Source organism: Leopardus geoffroyi, chromosome D2 (assembly GCF_018350155.1).
Source record: "Leopardus geoffroyi isolate Oge1 chromosome D2, O.geoffroyi_Oge1_pat1.0, whole genome shotgun sequence".
Classification (NCBI taxonomy): Eukaryota; Metazoa; Chordata; class Mammalia; order Carnivora; family Felidae; genus Leopardus; species Leopardus geoffroyi.
Genome location: NC_059334.1, coordinates 72,121,994 through 72,147,452, shown reverse-complemented (window position 1 = coordinate 72,147,452; position 25,459 = coordinate 72,121,994). Strand labels below are relative to the sequence as shown.

The window sequence follows — 25,459 nt, the reverse complement described above, 5'->3', positions numbered from 1 at the left end:
CTCGTCCTTGACCTTGATCCCCGGATGCGGGCAAAGCCTGAGGGCCGAGGTCGGTGCCTGGCTCACCTGTACAAGCTGTAAGGCGGGGCTGGGAGGGCGTGGGGGATGGGCTTCCCGTTGCCCGTCCTGCTGGGGAGCCGCCTGAAGGGCTGTCCAGGGGAGAGGAAGAGGTATTTTTTTTCCTCCTTTCTTGTTACCATTTTGCAGCTCGGTTATGGAAGGAATCCAGGGTTTGATGCAGTATGATTTAAAGCTGCACTGCTTATACCCCATTAAAAAAAAAAAAAAAAAAAGTCAATTCCCTACCTGTACTTCGCTTAACATTAATCTTCGTCCGCCACCCATTTTCTTTCCGGGGTGAAACAATCACTGCAGGTAAAACTGGGTGAAAGTAAAAAAAAAAAAAAAAAATCCAAATCGCTTTCCAGGCAGGAGTGAAGGGAATGTATTTCTTGCCATCTGGAGCCAGTGGTGATGCTGGGGAGAGTGGGTTAGTCATAGCTCAGTGGCTGCTACTATGAGTGAAATATTAAAGAGATCAAGTCATTGTGCACTTTGCCAGCAATTAAAATGAAGGCACTTGGTTGTTTTGCCATAAGCGCTTAAGGGAAATATTGATTATCTTTAGATAGCGTATTTGCAAAGCAATGAGGACCACCCCTTTTGATGCCCTAAAGCGTATAAGAGGAATTGCAGACTTGCTTTTGTGTCTTTTTCTTTTCTTTTCAACTCTGAAGGGTTAACCCTGCTCTTGGAGGGGGACAGTTTAGGAATTCAGTAACATCTGTTGGATAATTTCGTGTTGCTTTTGAGGGTTCATTCTGGGGCATGTAATGAATAGACTAATTTCTAACGCTTAAATTCCTTTTTAAGGAGACTGGTCTTTGTTGATCTGCCAGTAAGGTTGCTTGGTTCCATACCTGGTGGTAATGACAGAATTTACATCTGTAAATACTGGGCTACCGAGGTGACACGAGGCCCTGAGATACTACCTGCTTAATGATTTGTGATTAAAGGAAAAAAAGAGGGTGGAACCGATATGATTATTAGGGGGCTGGGTGTGTAGATGGGATGTTTCAAGTGACTCCAGCTGTACAATCTCTGAACTGTGTTTCTAACACTGAGGCTTTTGGTCCTGATCTCTGTCTTCGGTACCACAAGGAACATGTGAGGAATATCTCTCGTAGGTGTAAAGCTCTCTGTGGTCAGAGTCTACTTCTGATCCAGCTTTACATCACCCAAACCCCTTAGTATAGTACCTTGCACACTGTAGGTGCCACGTGACTACCGGGAACTTGCTACGTTCTAGGGACCATGAAGTTCATTAAGTACCGCCCCCCCCACCCCCCACCCCAAACACACACATGTGGAAGTTTTACCTTGTCTCTGGCCCTTCTATTTCAGGATCTCTGTGCTTTATCTGAGGATGTGAATGAGGATGGCCCCAGGGATTCAGAGGGCTAGAGCCCTGGGTTGGGCTCAAATATTTCTCAATGTTTCTCAAATATTTCTTCTTGAACCTGGTTTCAAACAGGATGATTTGTAGTCGTAGACATGTCACTCAGTTGTCTTGTTTCCTTTTCAAACTGTGTTGATAATTTTGTATTTAACAGTTTACAGGCTGGGGCGCCCAGGTGGCTCAGCTGGTTGAGCGTCCGACTTCCGCTCAGGTCATGATTTCATGGCTCGTGCGTTCTAGCTCCACATGGGGCTCACTGCTGTCAGCGAAGAGCCTGCACCAGAGCCTCTGTCCCCGCCCCCCCATCACCCTTCCCCACTCTTGCTCTCTCAAAAATAAATAAACATTTCAAAACAAAACAAAAAAGAAAACAGTTTAAAGTCTTAAGAATACTGCAGGGGCAAAACCGCATGATAATTAATATCAGTTATTGCATTCTTACCATGTGCCAAATACTTTGCATGTATTAAATCATGTAAGCTTCATAATAACAAGATCAAGTCGATACTGTTATTACCTCCCCATTTCACAGATGAAGGAACTGAGGTTTTGAAAGAGTCTGTAACTTGCCTGAGCCCAAACGGTTGGTAAGTGGCAGATCCTGATTTCCAGTCCAGGTCTGCCTGACTTCTGATCACATCGCTTTGTTTTACTGCCTTTTCATTATTAGTCCTTTGAATGTTATAGTAAACATCCCAGTCATTGATTTGCCAAGAGAGAAAATGCCCTGTACTAGAAATTTAAAGGAAATGGCCTTTGTGAGTAACTTGGAACTCCCAGTGCATCTGGAAACATTGTCATGGGCATTTGGTAATGACGAAGTGAAGGAGACAAGGCCACTTGATCCTTGCTCTTGTTAACTTGCCGTTCCCATTCTGCTTCCTCCTACTTCAGTTGTGAGGACCAGAACTTCTTACGTATTACCAATAACTGAGGACTTTTCTAATGTTTTTATGAAACACTTTTGTGTTTGTGAATTTCTAAAACAACAACAGCAACAACAAAACCAATTCTAAGTGATTAGCAAAGTACCTAGTAGAGTACTTTGAATTGAGCCGGTGTGGAAAAATGTCTGTTTGCCATTTATTTTTTACAAAAGATGTCAAAACTGTGAGCTTTGCTATGGTTTTCTAATTCAGTAGCTACTTTCACCTGTACTCCTGAAAGGAGCGCTAAAGCTTCAGGGTCAGAAGGTTAATGTCTCTATTTAAATACCTAATTTATAAATAGGAAGGTCGTTAGATATTTGGAAAGATAAATTTCATTAATCTAAGAAATGATCTGCTTATTGCTAATATCTAGGCTTGTAGGTTATGGTAGGGGTAGGAATATTTTTTAAACATTGAAAACTCTTGCATTTCATTAAAAAAGTGAATTTATTAAAAAATTTTAGGGAGAAAATTACCATTATTTAATTCATCTGGTCTTTAAGATATAAACGGAGTCCTAGGGGCACCTGGGTGGCTCAATCAGTTAAGCGTCAGACTTGGTTTCAGCTCAGGCCATGATCTCCTGGTTCCTGAGATCAAGCCCTCCATCCGGCTCTGTGCTGACAGTGTGGCCTGCTTGGGATTCTTTCTCTCCTTCTCTCTCTGCCCGCTCCCTGTTCATGTTCTATCTCTCTCAAAATACATAAACTTAAGCAAAAAAAGATATAAACAGAGTCCTAAAATTTAATTCACTTTTCAAACTAACAATAAAAAGTATTCTTTAATTCCATGATACAGCAAGTTAAGACATTCCCATCTTGTAGTCTTTTAGAATATTTTCATCAAAGATTTGTAATCTGGTGTTGTATTTTTACTACTACAGGCCAAAATGGAGCTTCCAAATCTTTGATTTTTGGATTGCCGGCTAGAGGAAATTATAACACTGAGAGTAGAATTTCCAAAACTGGGGAGAATAGTCTAGGCAATCATTTAAAAATGTTGTTTCCCAGGATTCATTCCAGATCTAATGGCTCAAACACTCTGAAGGCAGAGCACTCAGATCCATGTATGTGAAAAGCTCCTCAGGTAATTCTAAAAACCATTACAATACAGCAGGATCATAGGAATCACCTGGAATACTTAACCGTGATATGAGGGCTCTTTTTCAGATCTACTGAGTCAGAATATTCAGGGCCGGGCCTGGGAATCTGAATGGTTCATAAGCCCCCAGTTAATTCTTCTGTATAGGCAGATTTGGCAGCTATTAAATTAGAGCCTGTTTCCTCTAAGTCAGGGTTCTGTATTATCCAGCAAGTTTTGAAAAAAGCTGCTTATGAATTACGAAAGCAATGTATTAGGATTCACTAGTGACATATTAATATCGTCAAAATACCTTCTATTAGCAAATTAATGGATATACTAAATGTTTAAGTTATAAAGTAGTATATTATAAACTCAAACAGAAATATATAAGGTTAAAAATGAAAATTCCCTATTTTTACTCTCTTCCTACCAAATCCTCAGAATTAAGCATGGCAAGCATTACATACTGTGCATACTGTCTGGAAGTTTCTCTCTAATTAGATTTGGTTAAATATAATAAATATTAAATACGTAGTATGTACACGACACATGGCAGTGTAACGTAAGAGATCACTCATGAACCCACTAGCTTTTCAGAAGCTTGAGTCTTGAAAAGAAAAGATGCAGGCATGTGTGGATAGAGTCCATTGCACTGGGCAGGGAAATACCTCAACCTATGTGTGCTGTAGAAATGTTAGATCATTATCTTTGTTTTCAGAACTTCCATAAAACTGGAAGAAATATGAATGTCCATCCATTGGGGAATGAGTGACTAAGTTATGGTATATTCATACCATGGACTATTTTGCAACTATTAGAATGAGTTAGATCCATAATATGTTTGGTATGGAGGGATGGTCATGATACACTGTCCAATGAAAAAGGGTAAGTTTTAGAATAAAGTGTATATAATACAGAATCCCAATTTTGTAAACTGAGAAAAATCCATATGTGTGCAAATGTGTGGGCTCTGTGGGCATAGAGAATATCATAGAACAGTATACACCAAGGTTACCACAAAGGCAAGGGTGAGGAGAGGAGACAGCTGAATTTTCTATGATTATATCTTTGTGTTGTTTGCTAGCAGGTAGACATAGCTTTAATAGACTGAGAGAAAAATCCAGTAAAGAAAAAATGTATTGGGGCACTTGGGTAGCTCAGATGGTTAAGCGTTGACTCTTGGTCTTTGGCTCAAGTCATGATCTCACGGTACATGAGATTGAGCCCCACAGCGGGCTCTGCACTGACAGCATGGAGCCTGCTTGGGATTCTCTCTCCCTTTCTCTCTGCCCCTCCCCTGTTCATGCATGCTCGCTCTCTCTCTCTCTCTCTTCTTTCTCTCAAAATAAATAAACATTTTTATAAAGTTTTTAAAAATGCATAGTGCCTCCCCATTTGTTCATTTATTTAAGTCAAGGACATAGGTTTTTATTCAATCATTCAACACAATTTATTGAACACCTGTTATGTACCAGCAATTGGTGAAAATAGGACCCAGTATATACCCTTAGGGAGCTCACAGTTTTGTGGAAGAAACAAATACATACATTCTTATAATAGGATATACTGAGTGCAGAGGGAAAGAGGGATAACATGGGATATGTACAGAGAGTCTTATGGTGATACAAAAGTGGCCCTGAACGCAGCTGTTGGGGTAAGGACCATGGGATTTTGAAAAAAAAAGGGGGGGGGGATTGTTTTCTTGAAGAATGAGTTGGATTCTTGGATGAGCCAGATGACAGAAGATGGGATTGAGGAACGGGTTTTTTTTTAGGGAAAGGAGCACAGAAAAGAAACAGTACAATGTGTGTTGACCTGGAAAGCATATTGGTGCCGGATGGCAGTCTTGCCAGGGAAAGGAGAGCCAAATCTGAGCTGAGTCAGGAGGTGCCGAGGGCACTTTGGGGAAAGGCTGACGATGCAGGGAATTTTGTGTACAAGGAGCTGTAGTTCTAGACAGCACAGTGGAAGCCTGTGAGTGGTGGGAGATGGGCAGCCAGAGGGAAGAAGCACAAGGCAGAGAGAGATTAGAAGGGAGAGGAAATGAGCAGGGACGAGGGCTCTTCATAATTTCCAGGAGGCGGACTACAGGAATGAGGGAGACGGTTGGGCAAGGTTGGCCTCAAGTGTCCCCACTTTGGCATTAGGGACTTCGGTTGCAGACCGTGCTGAGTCCTGGGCAGCACCTGCTGAAGGCAGCGGGCGGTGAGGGCTGTTGTCAGCTTTCTAGGGTAGCAGCAAAGCCCTGTGCTGGACGATGGTTCTTCTGCAGAGGTGGGGTGCAGAGGGACTATGAGAATCAGAGCTACACTCGTTTTTGCTGACTTCTTCGGCTTCCATGCTTACGGCGGGGTTTACAGTGGGGCTCAGCAAACTTGCATCTGTTAATTGATGAAGGGGCCACTTCCATTTTTTCTGCTTTCTCTCTCTTACTTCTTCCTGGAACTGGATGGCTCTGGCTGTCATACTACCCGTTGCATTACTCAAACTTTATCATTTTCTCTCATGGTGATGCTACACAGATTAACACATGGAGGGTTCTTATTTAGTGTTCTATGGGGCCCATTTCTCTGGCCTGTATTAGCTACTGTTTTTCTTCTCTTTGAGTTACAGAGCCTCAAGGAGTTTATCCAACTGCAGACAAGTAAGATATCTGTGAAAGCCAAGTTTAGCCATTAATAACTTTGATATGAAAAAAAAATTCAAAAGAGCAACACATTACACTTCCTGGAAGTCTGTTTTTGTTTTTTTTTTTTTTTTTTTTTTTGCCTTTAAAATAAATGGGTTGTGGGGCGCCTGGGTGGCGCAGTCGGTTAAGCGTCCGACTTCAGCCAGGTCACGATCTCGCGGTCCGTGAGTTCGAGCCCCGCGTCAGGCTCTGGGCTGATGGCTCAGAGCCTGGAGCCTGTTTCCGATTCTGTGTCTCCCACTCTCTCTCTGTCCCTCCCCCGTTCATGCTCTGTCTCTCTCTGTCCCCAAAATAAATAAACGTTAAAAAAAAAAAAAATTAAAAAAAAAATAAATAAATAAATGGGTTGTAATTCAATAGACTTTTTTTTTTTACCTGAGAGAAATAGTTTTTGACATCAGTATCTTACAAGTGGAAGAATTATGTTTCAGAAGGTTAAATTGTTCCCACATTGTATCTATAAACAACATTACCATTTTTTAGTTTTGATTCTTCAGGTGGAGAAGTTTGATTTAATCGTATTTCTTTTTTTTTTTCTTAAGATCTATTCATTTTTGAGAGACAGAGTGTGAGCAGGGGAGGAGCAGAGAGAGAGGGAGACACAGAATCCGAAGCAGGGTCCAGGCTCCGAGCTGTCAGCACAGAGCCTGACGCGGGGCTTGAACTCACGAGCTGTGAGATCATGACCTGAGCCTAAGTCGGATGCTTAACCCACTGAGCCCCCCAGGTGCCCTGAGTTAATCATATTTCTTAGCTTATAGCTCCCTCTTCTCATCAGTTCATCAGACCCTTATCTTATCTTATCTTATCTTATCTTATCTTATCTTATCTTATCATCTTAGGCCTCACCTCAGAGGAATGTAAACTGAGTTAGGGGTGTACGTGTGTGTGTGTGTGTGTGTGTGTGTGTGTGTGTGTGTGTGTGTATAAAGTTATGCACTCAGCTGACAGAATAGAATGTGACAAAGTGGTAAAGATTATCATCTAGGAATGATCATTCTGATAAACTAATTGTGGCTGCTGATAACAAGGGCACTTTCACTTCAGAAAAGAGGTGGAATTTGAGTTGGACCTTGAAGGATGAGTGGGAATACAGCAGGTGGAATGCGGAGAGATGTGCTTTTCTTTCCGAAGGGACAGTGCAGGGGAGGGGTGGAAGTGCAGGGTGTGTGGGGAGGAAGAAGTCTGGGATATATGAGGGGGCCAAGATTTGCGTGGGGAGAGGAAGAACAGGAAGACAAGGGGAGACGTATGAACCTAGGAAGCCTTTACATCAAAGTCTTTTCCTAAACAGAGAAACACAAAGGCAGAGAAGGGAAGTGGGAGGTCTGTTCTTGGTAACACTAAGAGTAACTCATCCCTGGTTGAGCAACTGCCCACAATACATATCAGAGATGGTAGTTTATTGCCAAATAATGCTGCAGTGAGTTACGTTTCATCCTGACCAGGGTTCTCATGGAGGTAGAAATCTTGCCGAAAGCCTGCTCTTGTGTTTCCTTTCATATGTTTCTTTTCATAAGGCTATCTGAGCCTTATCTTTAGCACCAGATCATCCCAGAACTGAGGATGCCGGCACCTGGGAAGGCTGAATACAGAATAGCCAAGCAACATGTTTGACTATAGCAAGAGGAAGGAGTGAGGCCATCCCGCCAGAGAAGTGTGTGCTCTTAACTTGATCCTATTTTTATATGCACATGACTAGTTCCCTCAGTTCTAGGGAAGAACAAAACAGCACTAATTAATAGAGACTGTTAAAATGAAAGATGAAATTTTGTAGAGTTTATGGAATATTTCCTCTGAGATGGTAAATTGGTCTTTATCTCCTTTTATGGGAGAGATATTTCTTTTTCATGAGCCTGTAGTTTCAGGTTCTTCTCTATCTTGGTCTATATTAGTATTCACTGATATAAGTAGTACTAATCACTTGATACGGTTTGATATTTTCTTGCTCCGTTCACAAGATGCTGCTTGTTGAGACCTCAAATGTACTTCACTTGGGGCTGCCATTTTCTGCTTAATCACTGGTTTCCAATGTACTTGGGTAGAGAAAGGGAAAAGGTTGTGAGTGGTTAGCGTTTCACCCTGGTTCAAGTAGCAGTCTCTAGGAATATCATCCACCTGTCCGTCCATCTGTCCATCCATCCATCCATCCATCCCATAGACATCTATCGAGCCTTCCTAGAGTTCATATTCAAACACATCATTGAAAATCCAGCTGTCTGTACTCATTATATTTTATATTGTCACGAGGAGTTGACATGTTGCTTTCCCTATACTGGTATTTGGGATTGTTCTCTCTCAGAATGTGCAGCTTGTGCCAAAAGAACCTGCTTTGTTCAGTTCTCTCAAGGGCTTTTTGAGAAGCATTTTGAAGCTTGGTGGTCTTCTCCTGTAGCCTATCTTGTCTACCCATCTTGGAGACAGCATGGCAAGTCTACATGGGTACCTGTGACTCTACCCTATGGAAAGAGCAATCCTCTGTTTCCTGCAGGCTCACCTGAGGCACTCCCATTCTTGTCTCTTGTTTTCTCCCATGCAGGGTAGGGCATGCTCTTTGCTGCCTTTGTGAGTGCCTCGTGGTCTAGAGCACAAATGTCATCATTCTGTCACAGACAACAGCCGGAGGCCCAAACCAACCCATGTACAAACTGGAGAAGAAGCTGTTTTAAGGGTTAACAAGAGAGAGAGAGACAGAGACAGAGAATGAGGGAGGAAGAGAGAGAAGGAGAAGATATGAGACCGACAGAGGGATTAATGTCGCTCAAACAAGATTATTAAAAATTGAAAATAGATTGGATAGGAGTAAAAAAGTGTTTGCTAGTATAAGTTAATTGTTACCTTTGTTCTTTATTGAGAAGGGAATAGAAGCCCATGGAGTTGTAATTTATGTTCGTTATAAAAAGGATGCCACAATTCAGAAAATATATGCTTTCTTTTCTCTTCCACTAAGAACAGAAATGTCAACCATTTATCTGTAAGTTTTTTCACAGCAAGCAAGACGACCGTGATGGACAGGAGTTAATCTTTTGATCTTTTGACCTTTCCCACGGATACTCAATCAGATAATGTTCATTGAACCTTTTTCCTAAAGTAGCCAGATTTATTCCAATTCTCATCCATTTCTGCACCAATGATACTAATATATTAATTAATGAGGTATTATAGCAAATATTTATTGAACACTCTGGGGTGAGGATTGTCATGATTTGGAGGTAGAAAAATATTAAAGGATGTTCGAATTTGTGATTGAATGAGGCTTGGGCAATTAGGGGCTGATCAACGTATATTGCTCACATTTAAATATATAGTATATTTTGCATGTATTATATAGGTCATCCAAAGGGGGTATTTCTTTTTTTTTTAATTTTTAAAAAATATTTATTCACTTTTTTGAGAGACAGAGAGAGAGCAAGCAGGGAAGGGGCAGAGAGAGACATACACAGAATCTGAAGTAGGCTCCAGGCTCTGAGCTGTCAGCACCGAGCCCAACGCGGGGCTCGAACCCACGAACCATGAGATTATGACCTGAGCCGGAGTGGGCCAATTAACCGAGTGAGCCACCCAGGTGCCTCCAAATGGAATATTTCTGTCTCGGACAAATGCTAAACCTGATGGGATACTGGGACAATAGATTAATAGTGGACTCATCCCAGGCAAGTTGGAACTGTGGCTTTCCTAACTAAGTTTCTGGCCAGAACATGCTTTGGTGGAAATGTATCCCTTTGTCTCAAAAGATAGAATTTTGGTCAATTTCTGAATATCTATTTGTAGTATTAGCTACATTGTATATTATCATCATCAACATTTAAATTAAATCCTGGGCTGGCTATTTCCTGCCCTTCAATACAGCACTTTTCCGGGTTATTTCCTCTCATGGGAACTTGGTATGTATGTTCAGATATAATTACTACTATAGACAAACAATAACATTTAGTACAGAGTCAAACCCAAATGAATTTTTGGAGCGTTTGTGGGTTTTGTGAGGGGAGGGGAATGATAATTCACATTCTAAAATAGAATTCACCTTATATCGGTTAAACTATCTACTGCAAAGCTGTCGTGGAATGGAAATGTTTAGTTCGTAGTCATGTTAAATGAATGGCTCTGTTTCCTCCAGTTAATGCAGTTTTGAAGCAGCTTTAAAATGTTCAATTTACTTGTGGTTATTCTTGGGCTCACTACTGCTTGATGACTCTGTCCAGTGTATTGGAGATGTATTTCCCCAGTACATTGCATTATTTTATTGGGAAAATTATGTAATGTGCATTTACCACTTTAAGGAATTTGTCCATATTTTGTTTTATGATTATAGGATGGGCAAGTTCTTATTCAGTAAATGTACATATAAAATCCTTTGTCTTGGGACACCTGGGTGGCTCAGTCAGTTAAGCGTCCGACTTTGGCTCAGGTCATGATCTCATGGTTTGTGGGTTCAAACCCCGCATTGGGCTCTGTGCTGACAGCTCAGAGCCTGGAACCTGCTTCAGATTCTGTGTCTCCCTTTTTTTTTTTTTTTTTTTTTTTTTTTTGCCCCTTCCCCACTCGTCCTCTGTCTCTCTCTCAAAAGTAAACAAACATTAAAAAAAAAAATAAAATAAAATCCTTTGTCTTACTGAGCCCTCCATTAGAATAAAAAAGAAAGCAGGAGTTGTGGGTCAAGCACTCAAAAATTACTTGCTGATTGACTAGAGATCATACGACTTTGGTCCTTTGTTAGATAATTTTTTTAGGCTTATAAGAGGAAGCACTCTACATATAAAATTATTTTTATTCACATTTTAATAAATTCTTGTTTCTATACAGAGTGTTCTTTCTCCAGCTCTAGACTATCATTACATGTGAAAATAATATTTGATGGTTATCTATGAAACTGTTAGAGTCAGTTTATAGTTTTTCCTAAAGAAAATATCCTGTAATGTGTTTTGCTTTTAAGACTGGGTCCAAGGTCTTTACTCATGCTTTTCTTCTCCAACTTATTGAGAATTCATTTACAAAACACATCCACACCAGGGTAGCCACCAGAGAACTTAATGGTAACAATGAAGGGAAATGAGGACAATGAAGTAAACAGCTATTTCTGGCTTTCAGCTCCGAATGGGAATGAACAGAAGGAGGGGAGTCCCAGAGTCTGGGGGGGGAGGAGGGGAGAGGGGGAAAGCCATAATTTTTAAATGTTACAAAAAAATGTTGAAAAGAGATGTAGGTTGGCAATCTCTAATGGACTCCTGGGAGACTTTTGTTGTTGTTGTTCTGTGTAAAACAAGGGCAGCTTTATTTGGATTCATTTAAGCAATTGGGTTAAGTAATGAGCATGAGCATCCATGATGGTTCGATTTTCTCACCAGCTCCTTAGTTACTGTTTATTTTAGGAGAGTCTATTCTGTAGATTCAGATACATTGTAGAATTGTAGTTATAGATGATGTTTTCGTGTATCCAATCATTCAGTAAGTGGTAGTTGAACACCCACTAAGTGTTCAGTTTGTGCCAGGTATTGGGGTAAGACAGCCACTTACCAAATAAATATATAATGGGACAGGTGGTGATGAAGTGCTGTAAATAAAAATACAGAAGAACGAGTAGAAGAGAGGATGCTGGGCAGATGGGGGACAGGAAGGGGCTATTTTACATGGGATGATAGTGGAAGGCCTCTTTGATAAATTGACATTTGAGCAGGGACCCAGTGGAAGTGAGGAGGGCCATGCAGGCTCCGGTAGAGGGTTTTCTAGACAGTGAGGTAAACCATGCAAAGACCTTGAGGTCTATCATGAGGACTCCCATGGAGGCCAGTGTGGTTGGATCAGAGAGGACAGGCGAGAGGGTTGAAGATGAAATCGGAGAGATGGGGGGGGGGGGGCTGTCAAATTGATCCTTGCAGATTACTGTGAGGTTTGCATCTAAGTGAGACTGACAGAGATAGGACATCCCTGGGATAGTTCCGAGCAGAGTTGTGACTTTATTTGATGTAGTGTGAAAGGATCACTTGGTCAACAACGTGGAGAATAGACTGTAGTGAGCAGAAAGATTGGTTAGGAGGCTATTATAATGATCAGATCAAGAGAAAGTGGTGATTTAGACCAGATGGTAGGAGAGCAACTGGTGAGAAGTCACTGGGTTCTGGAAATATCTCAAAGGAGGTGCTTATAGGACTTGTTGGTGGATTGGAAGCATGGAAGAAAAGGGAGAAAATTGAGGATGCTTCCTCCTTTTTTCTTTTCTCTTCTCTTCTCTTCTCTTCTCTTCTTTTCTCTTCTCCCCTTCCCTCCACTCCCCTCACCTCCCCTCACCTCCCTTCGCCTCCCTGCCCTCCCCTCTGCTTCCCTTCCCTTCCCTTCCCTTCCCTTCCCTTCTCCTCTTCTCTTCTCTTCTCTTCTCTTCTCTTCTCTTCTCTTCTCTTCCTTCCCTTCCCTTCCCTTCCCTTCCCTTTCCTTCTCTCCTCTCCTCTCCTCTCTTCTCTTCTCTTCTCTTCCTTCCCTTCCCTTCTTCCTTCTCTTCTCTTCCTTCCCTTCCTTCCCTTCCCTTCCCTTCCCTTCCCTTCTCCCTTCTCTTCTCTTCCTTCCCTTCCCTTCCCTTCTTCCTTCTCTTCTCTTCCTTCCCTTCCTTCCCTTCCCTTCCCTTCCCTTCCCTTCCCTTCCCTTCTCCCTTCTCTTCTCTTCCTTCCCTTCCCTTCCCTTCCCTTCCCTTCCCTTCCCTTCCCTTCCCTTCCCTTCTCCCTTCTCTTCTCTTCCTTCCCTTCCCTTCCCTTCCCTTCCCTTCCCTTCCCTTCCCTTCTCCCTTCTCTTCTCTTCCCTCCCTTCCCTTCCCTTCCCTTCCCTTCCCTTCCCTTCCCTTCCCTTCCCTATCCTAGCACCTGGGAAAACAACATGTAATTTCCTGGGATGGGGAAGAGTGTAGGAGGAGCAGTTTTGGGGAGCAGGGAATCAAGCACCTTGTTTGGACATTTAAGTTTGAGGTGCTTCTTAGACATTCTATCATGAAGGTATTTATTGTGCCCATTTTAGAGACAGAGGAAATGAGGCAGAGAAGAAGTAACTTGCCTGAGTTCACCTAGCATAAGGGGTTGATCTAAGATTTAAATTCAGGTCTTGTTAATGCCGGAGAGTGCTGTACCCACCACAATGCTGCCTCTTTATATTAGGCTGAAATACATGCCAGGAAAATGATGTGTCTAACTTTTATTTCTTAATGATTTATGACTTGTCATTATGAGCTAATGTTTTTGCATTTTCAAGCATGGCTTCTATTTCAGGAAAAGAAACCTCATATCCCATTATTGCAAATTCTACCATTTATCAATATTGTTGTCACAGCAGAATTACTACTGAAACATGTGAAAGCATATGGCATTCATTCATTCATTCATTCACTCATTTGCCCGATGGAATCACTGAGCGCTTGCTAGGAGCCAGGCTTGGGGGTGAAGGGCGATTACAAGCTCCTTCACTTGCAGAGCTCCCAGACAAAGCAAGGGGAGAGACCTGTGTACAGAAGTTGCAACCCACTGGGACCAGTGGTGTGATGGTGGTACACACGAGATGTCGTAGGAGCACCAAGGAAGGGCAGCGGTCCCTCCTGATGGGTATTCGGCCAAGGAAAACTTTACAAGCAGGTCACATTGGAATAGGGCCTTGAAAAATGAGTGGCATTTGCAAAATGGAGAAATGGTAGAAAAGCGTTCCCCAAACGGGAAACAGTGTGTTATTAGAATTTTTTAAATGCTAATGAAGTATATTAAACATTAAGAACACGTTTGAAGTGAAATGTAGCATACAGGAATGCCATGAGGAAAGTTGAAAAACTACCTTTGGGAATGTGCAATGGTTAAGCCATTGGAGAGAGCCACCTTGCTCCTGGGCACCAAGCCGCCATATTGTAAAAATGTTCATTTCCTGTAAATCTCTCTATGAAAGAAGTGAAATCCTGAGTAAAATACCAACAGAATCTTTTTTTTAGAGATATGGCAAAATGATGCTGTTACTCATTTCGCACGATGAAGTGTGTGAAATTCTGAAACAGAACTGTAATTAAGAGAGATTAGCCTAACTGAATATTAAAACGATAGGACAGTGCAATAATTAAAACAATTTAGTTTGGAGAAAAATTCGAGCAGTGGAAAAAGATTAGTGAATTCATGGATGTGGAATTTGGTTAGAGTGAAGGGGCATTTTAAGATCTCTGGGAGAAGAGAGATTATTCCCTTAATGTTGGTACAGCTGGCTGTTTAGAAAAAAATCAACCTGGACCCGTTTCTTATCGCCTGCGCACGCAAAATTCCTAATGTATTAAATAATTAAGTGTAAAATAAATGAAGCGATAGAAGCCCTGGAAGAAAACACAGGTGAATTTATGACCTGAGAGCGTTAGAAGGTTCCTGACCTTTTCTACGGGATACCAAGCCTTAAAGTCATAAAAGAAGAGGGAGATAAATTTAGCTACATAAGAATCAAAGACTGTTGTGTGGTTAAAAATACCACATTCTTCCTTCTGGCTTGCAGTTCTCACAAGACCCCAGCAGAGCTGGCTTGAACCGGGCCTCCTGTACCAGAGAAGTCCAGCCAGCGGGGAGCAGGGAAAGAGGCAGAGACAGCCACAGGTACCACTGAGGGCCTTTTTGAAAGCTTGGCAAATGCTTTGGCAGCGTTAGTAGTCTCAGGGATCACCTGAGGGCTTGACTGAAGTTTTACTGTCTGCCCAAAGCAGGCTGCACAAGACTTGTGAGGAAGGCATTCACTTATTCATTCCACAAACACGGAGGGAGAGTTTGTAGCATTAAAGGGGATAACAAGGGGTACAGCAGCGACAAAGGCACAGTCGTTGCCTCAAGAGGCCACGTTGGACCAGGGATTGATATCCGTGAATGGAAGATTATGGTCACTTCCACTCTGTCCTGACTTCCGGAACATTCACTCTCTTTAGGCTAGTGCGGTGTGAGGCCTTAATCCTTTTCCAGGCAGTTGTAGGAAGGAACCCTAAGGGGATGTCTACTTTAAGGTCAATATCAGGCTTCCCTGTGACCCTAGCACGCCTATGTCATAGAAAGAGAGGTAGCAAGGTGGGTATGCTCTACTCCTGGAACGTCGACTCCTAAGAAAGGTGACAAAAGGGGGGGGGGGGGCGGGGGAGTGGTCGGAGAGGTGGGGAGGACCGGCCAGAAGTGGCAGCCTAAGGAAATCATTTAGCTCAGCCTTTTCTCCTGCCACAGCCAAGCTGTCTGAAGGGGTAAAGGATATTTGTTCATTTGCTTTAAGTGAGTGAGCATCTTGTTAGTGTCTCTTGAAGATTAGCCTGCCCTGGTTCCCTGAACCCCCTTGATTAAATCAGAGCCTTGCTGTGGACACACCCTTTTGCCCTGATTTCTCTGCTAATACACATAACTTGAACTCGGTGGTATCATGGCTTAGTTTCTGACAACTACACTTCCTCCCCGCCCAGGACTCTTACGTTTTTGTGTCTATTATGCTGACACGTATACAGAGTTCTCTAGGTGGCTGTACCCTCTGTGACTGTGAATTCCAAAGAGCCAGGAACCGAGTGGCACCTGTGTTTTTCCAGATCCCGGCCTTCCCAAGAACCTGAACCTGAGTAGACGTTTGATGAGCGGTCCTTGAGGGAACTGAGAGAAAAAGGGTTGCTGTGCACACAACCCACAGCCTGTCGGGATAGACACATGAAGGGAATGGGCAGAGGAGGTTTCATTCTAGAAATTTCTTAGTCCTTTGAGCTGAATTCTTCTAAGTTGGATGTGATTTGGAAGTTCGTTTGCTCGTGTGCCTCTGCCCTTATACCTGACCGAGGACACGGTTGTGTTTTTCCTACTTACAGTGGGGAGCGATGACACGCAGATTCCAGCCTGGCCAGTTAGGTTCTTGAGTGGGCTGCATCCTACAAGGAGTGAGGCTGGGCACGGAGATGTGGTTGTCTGGCGATCCTGCATTTCACCTCGCTATGTTACGGGTACTCCAGGCATCCTGAACCTCTCCCCTTGCCCCTGCTTACGCCCACGCTCCCCATTCCCACCCATCCGCAGGGTCCAGGATGTGGCCGTGATACTGGGGTATGCATTTGTTCTGTTGTGGTTGGGACCCACTGCATTGCAGCTGGAGAGTAGCCCCTTCCTAGTGTCCCTCAGCTCTTTCTAAAAGATCTCTGAGGCACCGTCTCCCATATGTCTGGGAACGAGCTATGTTCAGACATCCAGCTTAGCAGAAACCCCGCTGCATTGGTGTATACCACTTTCTTGGGAACTGCTGGTTTGCGGGGGCCTCTGGTCACTCCCCACCAGTCTAGCCACTAGTCTTCCTGAACTGGTTTGAGCCAAGCATGGCCCAAATCTCTTCCCTGTAGCATAACCAAGACTAAGGTATAACTTAGGAAAGGAAAAGATTGTTTTAATCCTACAAGGTATAATCTTAACCATCCAGGGAAACGTTTTTTTTTTTTTTTAACATTTATTTATTTTGGGGAGAGTACAAGCAGGGGACGGGCAGGGGGGTGGAGGGCAGAGGATCTGAAGTGGGTTCTTTGCTGAGAGGCTGACAGTGGGAATCCACCAATCCGATGTGGGGTCAAATTCACGAACAAACTGAGATCATGCCCTGAGCTGATGCTGGACGCTCAACCAGCTAAGTCACTCAGGTGCCCCGGGGAAACTCTTTCTGATGTAAAAAAGGAATATACACATATCCTTAAGTTCAAACAGAAACATTTGAATAACATAAATGAGAAGTGACAGGTTCCCATCCCCTGAAGTAACCACTGTTACCATTCTCTGGAGATTCTCTTCTAGAGAAAAGTTATATATATACTAGGACACTAAAGTCAATCCATCCATTACCTATAAAACTATGATCTGCCTACCAACTTCCTTAAAAAAAAACCCACTTTGCCTTTTTGCATAATATATCTTGAGATTTTTCCATACCAGTACATACAGAAATAGCTCATTTTTTTATGATTGCGTGTTCAAGCATATGGGTGCACCATACCTGATTTAATAGTCCTCTCTTGACAGATATACTTTGCTTGTTTGCTTTAATAGACCGTGCCACACTGAACATCTTTGTGCGTCTATCTTGTTGAGATTTTAAGAACACAGCCAGAGGTATTAGACTGTAACTTTTAATGAGGCTTTGCTGATGGTTCGGAGAAACTGGAAGGAGAGCATGTCCAGAGAATACCTCAAATACTCCTCTGTGGTTGACTTGCCCTACACTCTTTCCTATGCTGCTTCCTGCCTTCCCTCGACTCAGTGTCTGCCCAGCGAGGAGGACCTTATTTCTTCGCACTAGAAAATGTTACAGACACTTCCTTCATTTATACCAAGGCACAGACCCCTTGTAGCCCTGAGGAAAAGAAAGGATATTTATGACTCCTCACTTCATCGAAAGCCAACCTCATGGCCTGTTATGGGATTAATTTCCCCAGAGCGATTGACAGCAAGAGATCCATTGCTTTTAGGACAAGATAATCACAAAATAGTCTGGTGCTGATGTATTTCTCAAAGGCTGGGTCCTTCAACGTTTATTTATTTTTGGGGCAGAGAGAGACAGAGCATGAACGGGGGAGGGGCAGAGAGAGAGGGAGACACAGAATCAGAAACAGGCTCCAGGCTCTGAGCCATCAGCCCAGAGCCCGACGCGGGGCTCGAACTCACAGACCGTGAGATCGTGACCTGGCTGAAGTCGGACGCTCAACCGACTGCGCCACCCAGGCGCCCCAAGGCTGGGTCCTTTATTCTTATTCACGGTCTCTTATTACATTCAGTTAAAAAAAAAAAAACCCGAAAATTAATTCTTTTTAAGGATGACTCTAAATGAGCCCCCTTAAAAATAATCAAAATGGCAGGCACTCCACAGCAGGTGTGGAAAGATTGGATGGTGAAGTGGGAGACCTGAGTTCTGCCTTGAGCTCTGCTCTCCTGCGATGTGATGTGATCACAGGCACAGCATAGGACAGACCCGCTCTTAGAGCCCCATCTCCTCTTGCCATGTGTTTCCTAGATAACCTCCCACGTGGCAAGTCCTGAAACCGAAAATGAATTTCCAGATCAGATGACTCCATATTATGTTGACTACATTCCTGTAATGCTTAACTCTCAGCTGGAGTTTCAGCAAACAGGGGCCGAGACTGGCAGCATCTTGTGGAATGTTACTTGGGCAAAGGGGTTGGAGAAGGGCCTGACTGTCATCTTGAGTCACAGCACTAAAGTTTTAGGCTGTTCATCACTTTTGCTTTTGCAAGAGGTGACTCCTAGTTTACCAGGAGAGCTGATATAATTCCCGAGAAGTCTGGGATGTGTTCGATGCTGTCAACCCAACAAAAATGAAAATGAAATGTAAGGGAAATGAGAGCATCCTTCTTGAGTTTGGTTGTTATGCACCATTTTAAATGATGCCCATAACATAATCTGGTCAAAGAGCCCAAATATTAAACTAACAGAGAGCCTACTTTGATCTTAGAAAGGGTCGTGTAATGTTCATTAGGCTTGCTGGATGCATTCAATTGGGAGCATTGACTGATAAGACTTAATATAAGAATATCATATCTAACTCATAAAAGACTTTGAATGTCAACCTTTGTATGGAATAGAACCAGCAAAATGTCATTATCTTCTTTGTGTTTCTTTTTTAATTTTTTTAAACTTTTATTCAGTTTTGAGAGACAGAGTGTGAACGGGGGAGGGGCAGAGAGAGAGGGAGACACAGAATCCGAAGCAGGCTCCAGGCTCCGAGCTGTCGGCTCAGAGCCTGACACAGGGCTCGAACTCACGAAAGGTGAGATCATGAGGACGCTTAACCAACTGAGCCACCCAGGCGCCCCTTCTTTATTTTTTCCGTTTTTTTGTTTGTTTGTTTTTACATGCCTCCTCCTGCTGTTTTTGGTACAAATCACACAAACAAACAAACAAAAGACCCAAATTTTATTTGGCAAAGAGGAAATGCACATTTGGGAGGTGAGGGTCACCTAGTTGAGCGTCCATTCAGAGCAGCACTAGTCTACCGTATACAGCCCTTTGACTTTGCAGTAAAGCATCAGTGACTGAACATGTTTCTTTCTCTTCCTTTGATGAATTTATTAGTAAAGAGAGGTCCTCCATCAGCACTGCAGTCTTCAGGATCGTGGTAGTCCAATTATACAGCATCTTTCTCAATTAAGAAAAGGAAGCATTAATAGATAGGTGAGGGGAAGAAGGCTCCTGTACACTTGTTGACTGTTTTATAGTAAACACCACGATTTCTACCTTGGTATTAGCCATGGCAGGAGAAAATATTCCTCATGAAATTGATGCTGGGATGCTAAATGTAACCTGTAAAATATGACGTTAATGCCTGGGAAGACGCATTTATTTTTAAAAAAAATTTTTTTTTCAACGTTTATTTATTTTTGGGACAGAGAGAGACAGAGCATGAACGGGGGAGGGGCAGAGAGAGAGGGAGACACAGAATCGGAAACAGGCTCCAGGCTCTGAGCCATCAGCCCGGAGCCCGACGCGGGGCTCGAACTCACGGACCGGACCGCGAGATCGTGACCTGGCTGAAGTCGGACGCTTAACCGACTGCGCCACCCAGGCGCCCCAAGGCGCATTTATTTTGAAAAACTATTTTTACTATCTTATTGACTAGGTCATAAAAAAGGGATGACATTTAGGGGAAATATATTTCATTAATAGAATGCCCGAAGAAAGATGTTACATGGGAAATTGTTGTCACGTGTAATATACTTTTAAAATTCAGTAGAATGCTTCTGGAGCTTATGAATATTGATGATACGAACTATGGCTGAAGGGACGTACTCCGCCTTCCGCTTTGTTGAGAATATCAGCAACAACATTTTTACTTGCCTGAACTGTCTCTTTTCACATTTCGTTCCTAATCACTCTTTGGGTTTTGTGTTCTGCTTAAACTAGATTATGCATATGTGTGCACTGACTATGGAGAGTGTTTATATTCGCTTCTTTAAAGAAGCTTTGATATTGATTTAATAAGGTTGACATCACCAGGCTGATGGGGACCCGAGTGCAGATAATTTGACAGGCTTGACTTTATTTGGGGAGCGATATTTGTGGATACTGTTGCCACCTGGATAGTAGAAATAATATCTTAATTAAACCTGTCTGCCCAGCACCTAGTACATTCACTCCGCAAATATTTATTAAGCACCTGCTATTCTGGAGCGGTAGAGGCAGCAATGCACAAAAGACATTTAAAAAATCCTTGCCAATGAGAACTTACAAGGGAGCATTACGTTTTGGGTTGTGTTATTTCATTTATGTAAAAACTACATGGAATATAAGTAAGTGAAATGGGTAGTGTGTCATCTGGTGATAAGTGCTCTGGAGAAAATGTAGCAGGGGTATTGATGGGGGCTGCAGGGGGCAGGACAGGGGAGATCAGGGATGGTTTTGTTGAGAAGGTGGCATTTAAACAAAGAGAAGGGGAGAGCGCAAGCCATGTGAGTATGTGCAGTAAGGGTGTTCTAGGTGGAGGGAACAGCGACTGCAACCCCAGGCAGGAAATGTGCAGGCACAGTGAGGCCGGTAGGAGGGGTGGTCAGAGAGGTGGTGGGGGCTTGGGGGACTGGTCACGTGCTGTCTTGTGACCCACCGTAAGGACTTTGGCTTTTACTCTGAGTGAGATGTGAACCATTGGAAAATGTTGAGTGGATGAACACACTCAGTTAAGCATTGACCTGAACTGACTGTACCTTGTAAGAGCACGTGAGAAACCCTGGTCTGTGGCTTTAGGCTTGTGTTCGGTCGTCTTTGGTTTTTGTGGTGTGTGAATATGCATGCGCACAGAGCCAGGACCAGGGTGAGCGGAGTGAGCCATGACCCTGAGAATGATGCTTTCTTATCTTTCGTACTCTAGACGTCTAATTCCCCTCCCCTCATCCTACTCTGCCTGCCTGTGTGTGTGTGTGTGTGCGCGCGTGTGTGTGTTGTTTTAATTTGTGAATAACTGTGTGAATAAAATTTAGCTCCGGCTACTGTTACAATTTGTAGCTAGCAAACAAAGCATATATCCTGTATTGCAAATCACTTCCATTGTGGGAGCAAGAAAAAAGCAAATGTAGCCAATGGATAATGGGTAGCCATTGCCTAACATTTGGCCGAGAGTGCTTGCTATAGTCCAGAAGAATAGCTAGGGGAGGAAGGCAAACCCCTTCCTTCTGTGGTTTCAGAAAGGAAAAGCTGTAAAACAAGATAACCATGCTGTGAAGGGTGTGACTAAGCTTAGAAATCAAGATGTGTGACGATAAATCATATATTCTCAATGTACCCATGGATTTTGGAATGATACATCAATGAAATGACTAGGCGGTCTTAATTCTAGCATGTGATGTGAGCTAGAGACTAATCCCCTGGGACAGAGATTACATACAGGTGTGACTGCTGTCAAACCTCTCAGCTGCCGTCCTTGCCTAGTCTTTCCTGATATGTACCAGGACGTTCCAATTTTTTTTTTTTTTTTGAAAGCAAACAAAACGGAGGGAAGAGGTGAATTTATGGGACATGCATACACATTGAACGGGGCCAGAGATGGGCACACACAGCAGATAGGACTTCCGACGGCCTGGGGCTATATTAAAACATGCTCGGATAACATTGACGTTGTTGTCTTTGCATCTGTCTTTGCATCTGTCTCTGCAGATCTGACAGTTGAAGCATGACTTCAGAATTGAACTACCTTTTTCCCTCCAGATCACTTTCGTATACATTGTAAGCTGGTCAGCCAGAGACAGTAGCTAATTCCGTGTCTGTTTCCTATTATGTGTGTTTTTTAAGAACTGAAGAAATAACAGATGAATGATAGCTAAACATAAAATCAGCCCAGCTCGCCAAACTTAGTTCGTGATTCCCATTAAAATGAAAGTTATTCAAGCACAGGATTTCCCATGGTTTTTCTCATTGTTTTGGCAGTTCAGTAGTTCAAGTTTTATCACGTCGTGGTTTTCAGTCTAATAAAACCTACTGAGTGATTAATTTCAGGTAATCGCTCTTCCTAAATTTTGAGAATGTGTAAAGAAAGCAATTGGAACATACAGACCGCTGCTATCAGTATCATTCATAGTCTCTTTCTATTTCATTATAGGTATCATGGTTATGAATTTCTTACCACTTGGCCTTGATTGCATGGCTCCCCCAGCAAAAGCTTTCATGACCCCAGTTGCCTCTTGAACTGCCTTTAGATTCCTCTCACATGGCATTCAAGGCTCTTCGTGGCCTGGATAGCCCACTTCACTTTTCTGTCTTTGAAACCTTTGCCTCGGTAAAGCTAGACTGTTCATCTTTTTCCATACACAACTAAGCTGTTGACTGTTTCCACCTGGAATGCCCTTTTTTCACCAGTTTCTGACAAAACGGTGACTATTTTTTAAGGTCCATTTAATATGTTATGAAGTCTTTTCTTCTGAGAGAGATCTCGTCTGCTTTTTTTCATCTCCTGAGTAACAATCTCCTTTGCATCGTGAAGATTTGTGTGCTGGTTTTAATTGTATTCCTTGTATTTAGAAAGGAAACATTGTTACTATTTATTGAGTCCTCACTATGTGCCAGGCTGTGAGAGGCATTATAGCACTAGAGTTGAAACAAGTCTAGAGCCAGATTGCCTGGATTCAAATCCCAGCACTGATGCTTACAGCGGGGTGACCCTGGACAAGTGCCATCACCTCATAAGTGCCTGTTTCCTTATAAATAGCAAGTGTCTCATAGGATTGTTGAGAGAATTACATGAATTCACACCCGAAAGCCCATTTAGGACAGTGCTTAGCACACGGTAAACACTCCATTAATATTAGTGTTGGCAAACGTCATAATATTTCATCCTAACAAAAACTCTACGAGGTTTATAGTATCCCAGTTTTATTTATTTAAAAAAAATCTTTTTTTTTTAATGTTTATTTTTGAGAGAGAGAAACAGATTGTGATCAGGGGAGGGGCGGGACACAGAATCTGAAGTGGGCTCTAGGCTCCAAGCTGTCATCTTGGAGCCTGACACGGGGCTCAAACCCATGAACTGTGAGGTCATGACCTGAGCCGAAGTCAGACGCCCAACCAACCGAGTCACCCAGGTGCCCCTATAGTATCCCCATTTTAAAGATAAGTGAGTGTAGAGATACAGCTAGTAAGAGGCGGAGCCAAGATTCAGACCTTGGTTTGTTTGACTTCCCTGTAGTTCCTTCCCTCACTTCCATTATTATTATTACTGTTATTATCAAATTATTGTCACTGTGTTAGTCAAGTTGAAATACCACTAGAGACATAATTCCAATAAGACTCATCAATCTCTCAGAAAAAAGAAATGCTGGTCATTGTTGTTTTAGTGATGGCCATGCAACATGAGGGGGGAAGTCTTATGTTAGGGATCACGATTTAGAAGTTTGGGGTTGGGCTGGCCAGTATCCTCTTTCAAAATGCAGTGACATGGAAAGTTCCTTTCATCTGCTTGTTCTTCTTTTGACTTAGTTTTTTTTTTTTTTTTTTTTTTTTTAACGTTTATTTATTTTTGAGACAGAGAGAGACAGAGCATGAACAGGGGAGGGGCAGAGAGAGAGGGAGACACAGAATCGGAAACAGGCTCCAGACTCTGAGCCGTCAGCACAGAGCCCGATGCGGCGCTCGAACTCACAGACCGTGAGATCATGACCTGAGCCGAAGTCGGACGCTTAACCAACCGAGCCACCCAGGCGCCCCATGTTTTGAGTTAGTTTAAAGCAGCCAGCGCTGAGGAGAAATGAGCTTTAGTTTGCAGGAGGAAGCAAGAGGGAAAAGGAGTTTTTAAGTTACAAGGAGAAACCTACACAGGAACTAAAGGAGGGGGCCTAGAAGAGGGATGAGAGAGAATTTACAGCCAGAGTAACCCTGCAATTGGACCATTAACCCTTACATAACATTTGACCGCAATACCGAGCTCCCTTTTCCACCTGATCCCATGGGACACATCCATCTAACAGAAATAGCTCCTCCCTGGGGCACCTGGGTGGCTCAGTCAGTTGAGTGTCCAATGTTGACTCAGGTCATGATCTCACAGTTTGTGAGTTCAAACCCCGCGTCGGGCTGTGTGCTGACAGCTCAGAGCCTGGAGCCTGCTTCCCATTCTGTCTCCCTGTCTCTCGGCCCCTCCCCTACTCATGCTCTGTCTCTCTCTGTCTCTCAATAATAAATAAATGTTAACAAAAAAAATAGCTCCTCCCTGTAATAGGGCCTTAAAGTATTCGTGAGTAAAATATGCTTCTTGCTAAACATTTGTAGCAACATGAAGTCGATGAAGTCTAGACTTCACTTTGATTTTTCTCTCACCTAAAAAAGAGCAGTGGAGAGTTTGGTTACCATCTTTGTCCTTCTTGGAATCCGCCCATTTTGTAACAATGCTGCTGTTATTCTACTCATCTTCACATTTCATATGGTGTCTTCTGATTTAACGTGTCAAGCGCTGACCTTTTACGAACCAACAGGTGCGTGTTTCCCTCCGTCTGATGTGCCTGTGGGTTGAAGAAGGAGAGCCTGGGCCTGGCTCTCTGAGTATCTAATCGAGTTGCATCAGTCACGTTGCAATGCCAGGACTGGGAGGCCGAAATGCAATTTGTTGAAATACTAAGTCCTGCAGTTAACAGTTTTCGCAAATGCTCCTAATTTACCATTCTCTTTTCTTTAGGCATGAAAAAAAATCAGCCAGTTTGCACAGATGCACGCCTGTGTCTTGTCTGCTGTAACCAGCAAGGGGACAACTCAGAAAGGTGTCAGCACCCCAGGGAATTTTTGAATTGTGACCATCGTCCCTTCTCTAATATGCTTGATGTATCCCTATGTACCGCATTAGCTGGGGACTTCTAATCTTGTCGAATTCCCTAAAATTCACTCAAGTAAAACTAGTGATAAACACAGATTTATAAAAGTATAATAAAAATATACCAAAGGGCAAAGGAAGGATAGGTCATTTTAAGGGCGAGGTGTCACTGAATGAAGTAAGCTGGCCCTCGGTCAGATCTGTTCTGGAGGGTGGGCGGGATCAGGCGGGTTGAGGAGGGAAGGCATGAGTTCCTGACGTTGCTGGAGTGACACTATTACTCCTGGCTGGATGTAGTGATGCAATGCGATAGCACTTTGAATTTTATGAAAGGATGAATTGAGGAAACTGTAGAGTACACGTGTTCTATTTTCCCTGCTGCTTTTCGTATAATTTGGATGTTGCAGAAAAGGGCATGATTGTTTATCACCTGTTTCCCGCGAAGAAAGATTCTAAAATCGGAGTCCTATTTCTATATTGGCACATTGGAGAAAAACAGGACGTTGTCAAGTAAGG

General features: G+C 42.9%; 2 protein-coding genes across 3 annotated transcripts in view; one reads left to right on the top strand and one right to left on the bottom strand.

The window, feature by feature from the left end:
* The window catches only part of FHIP2A (FHF complex subunit HOOK interacting protein 2A), a 93,213-nt gene extending 92,146 nt beyond the window's left edge, over positions 1 to 1,067 (bottom strand). The window contains exon 1 of the mRNA XM_045439057.1: positions 307 to 1,067. Within this exon, the coding sequence (XP_045295013.1) occupies positions 307 to 345 (39 nt within the window). The 5' untranslated portion in view covers positions 346 to 1,067. The remainder of the gene's footprint in view (positions 1 to 306) is intronic.
* ABLIM1 (actin binding LIM protein 1) overlaps positions 1 to 25,459 on the top strand; it is a 302,559-nt gene that overhangs the window by 479 nt on the left and 276,621 nt on the right. The window lies entirely within an intron of this gene.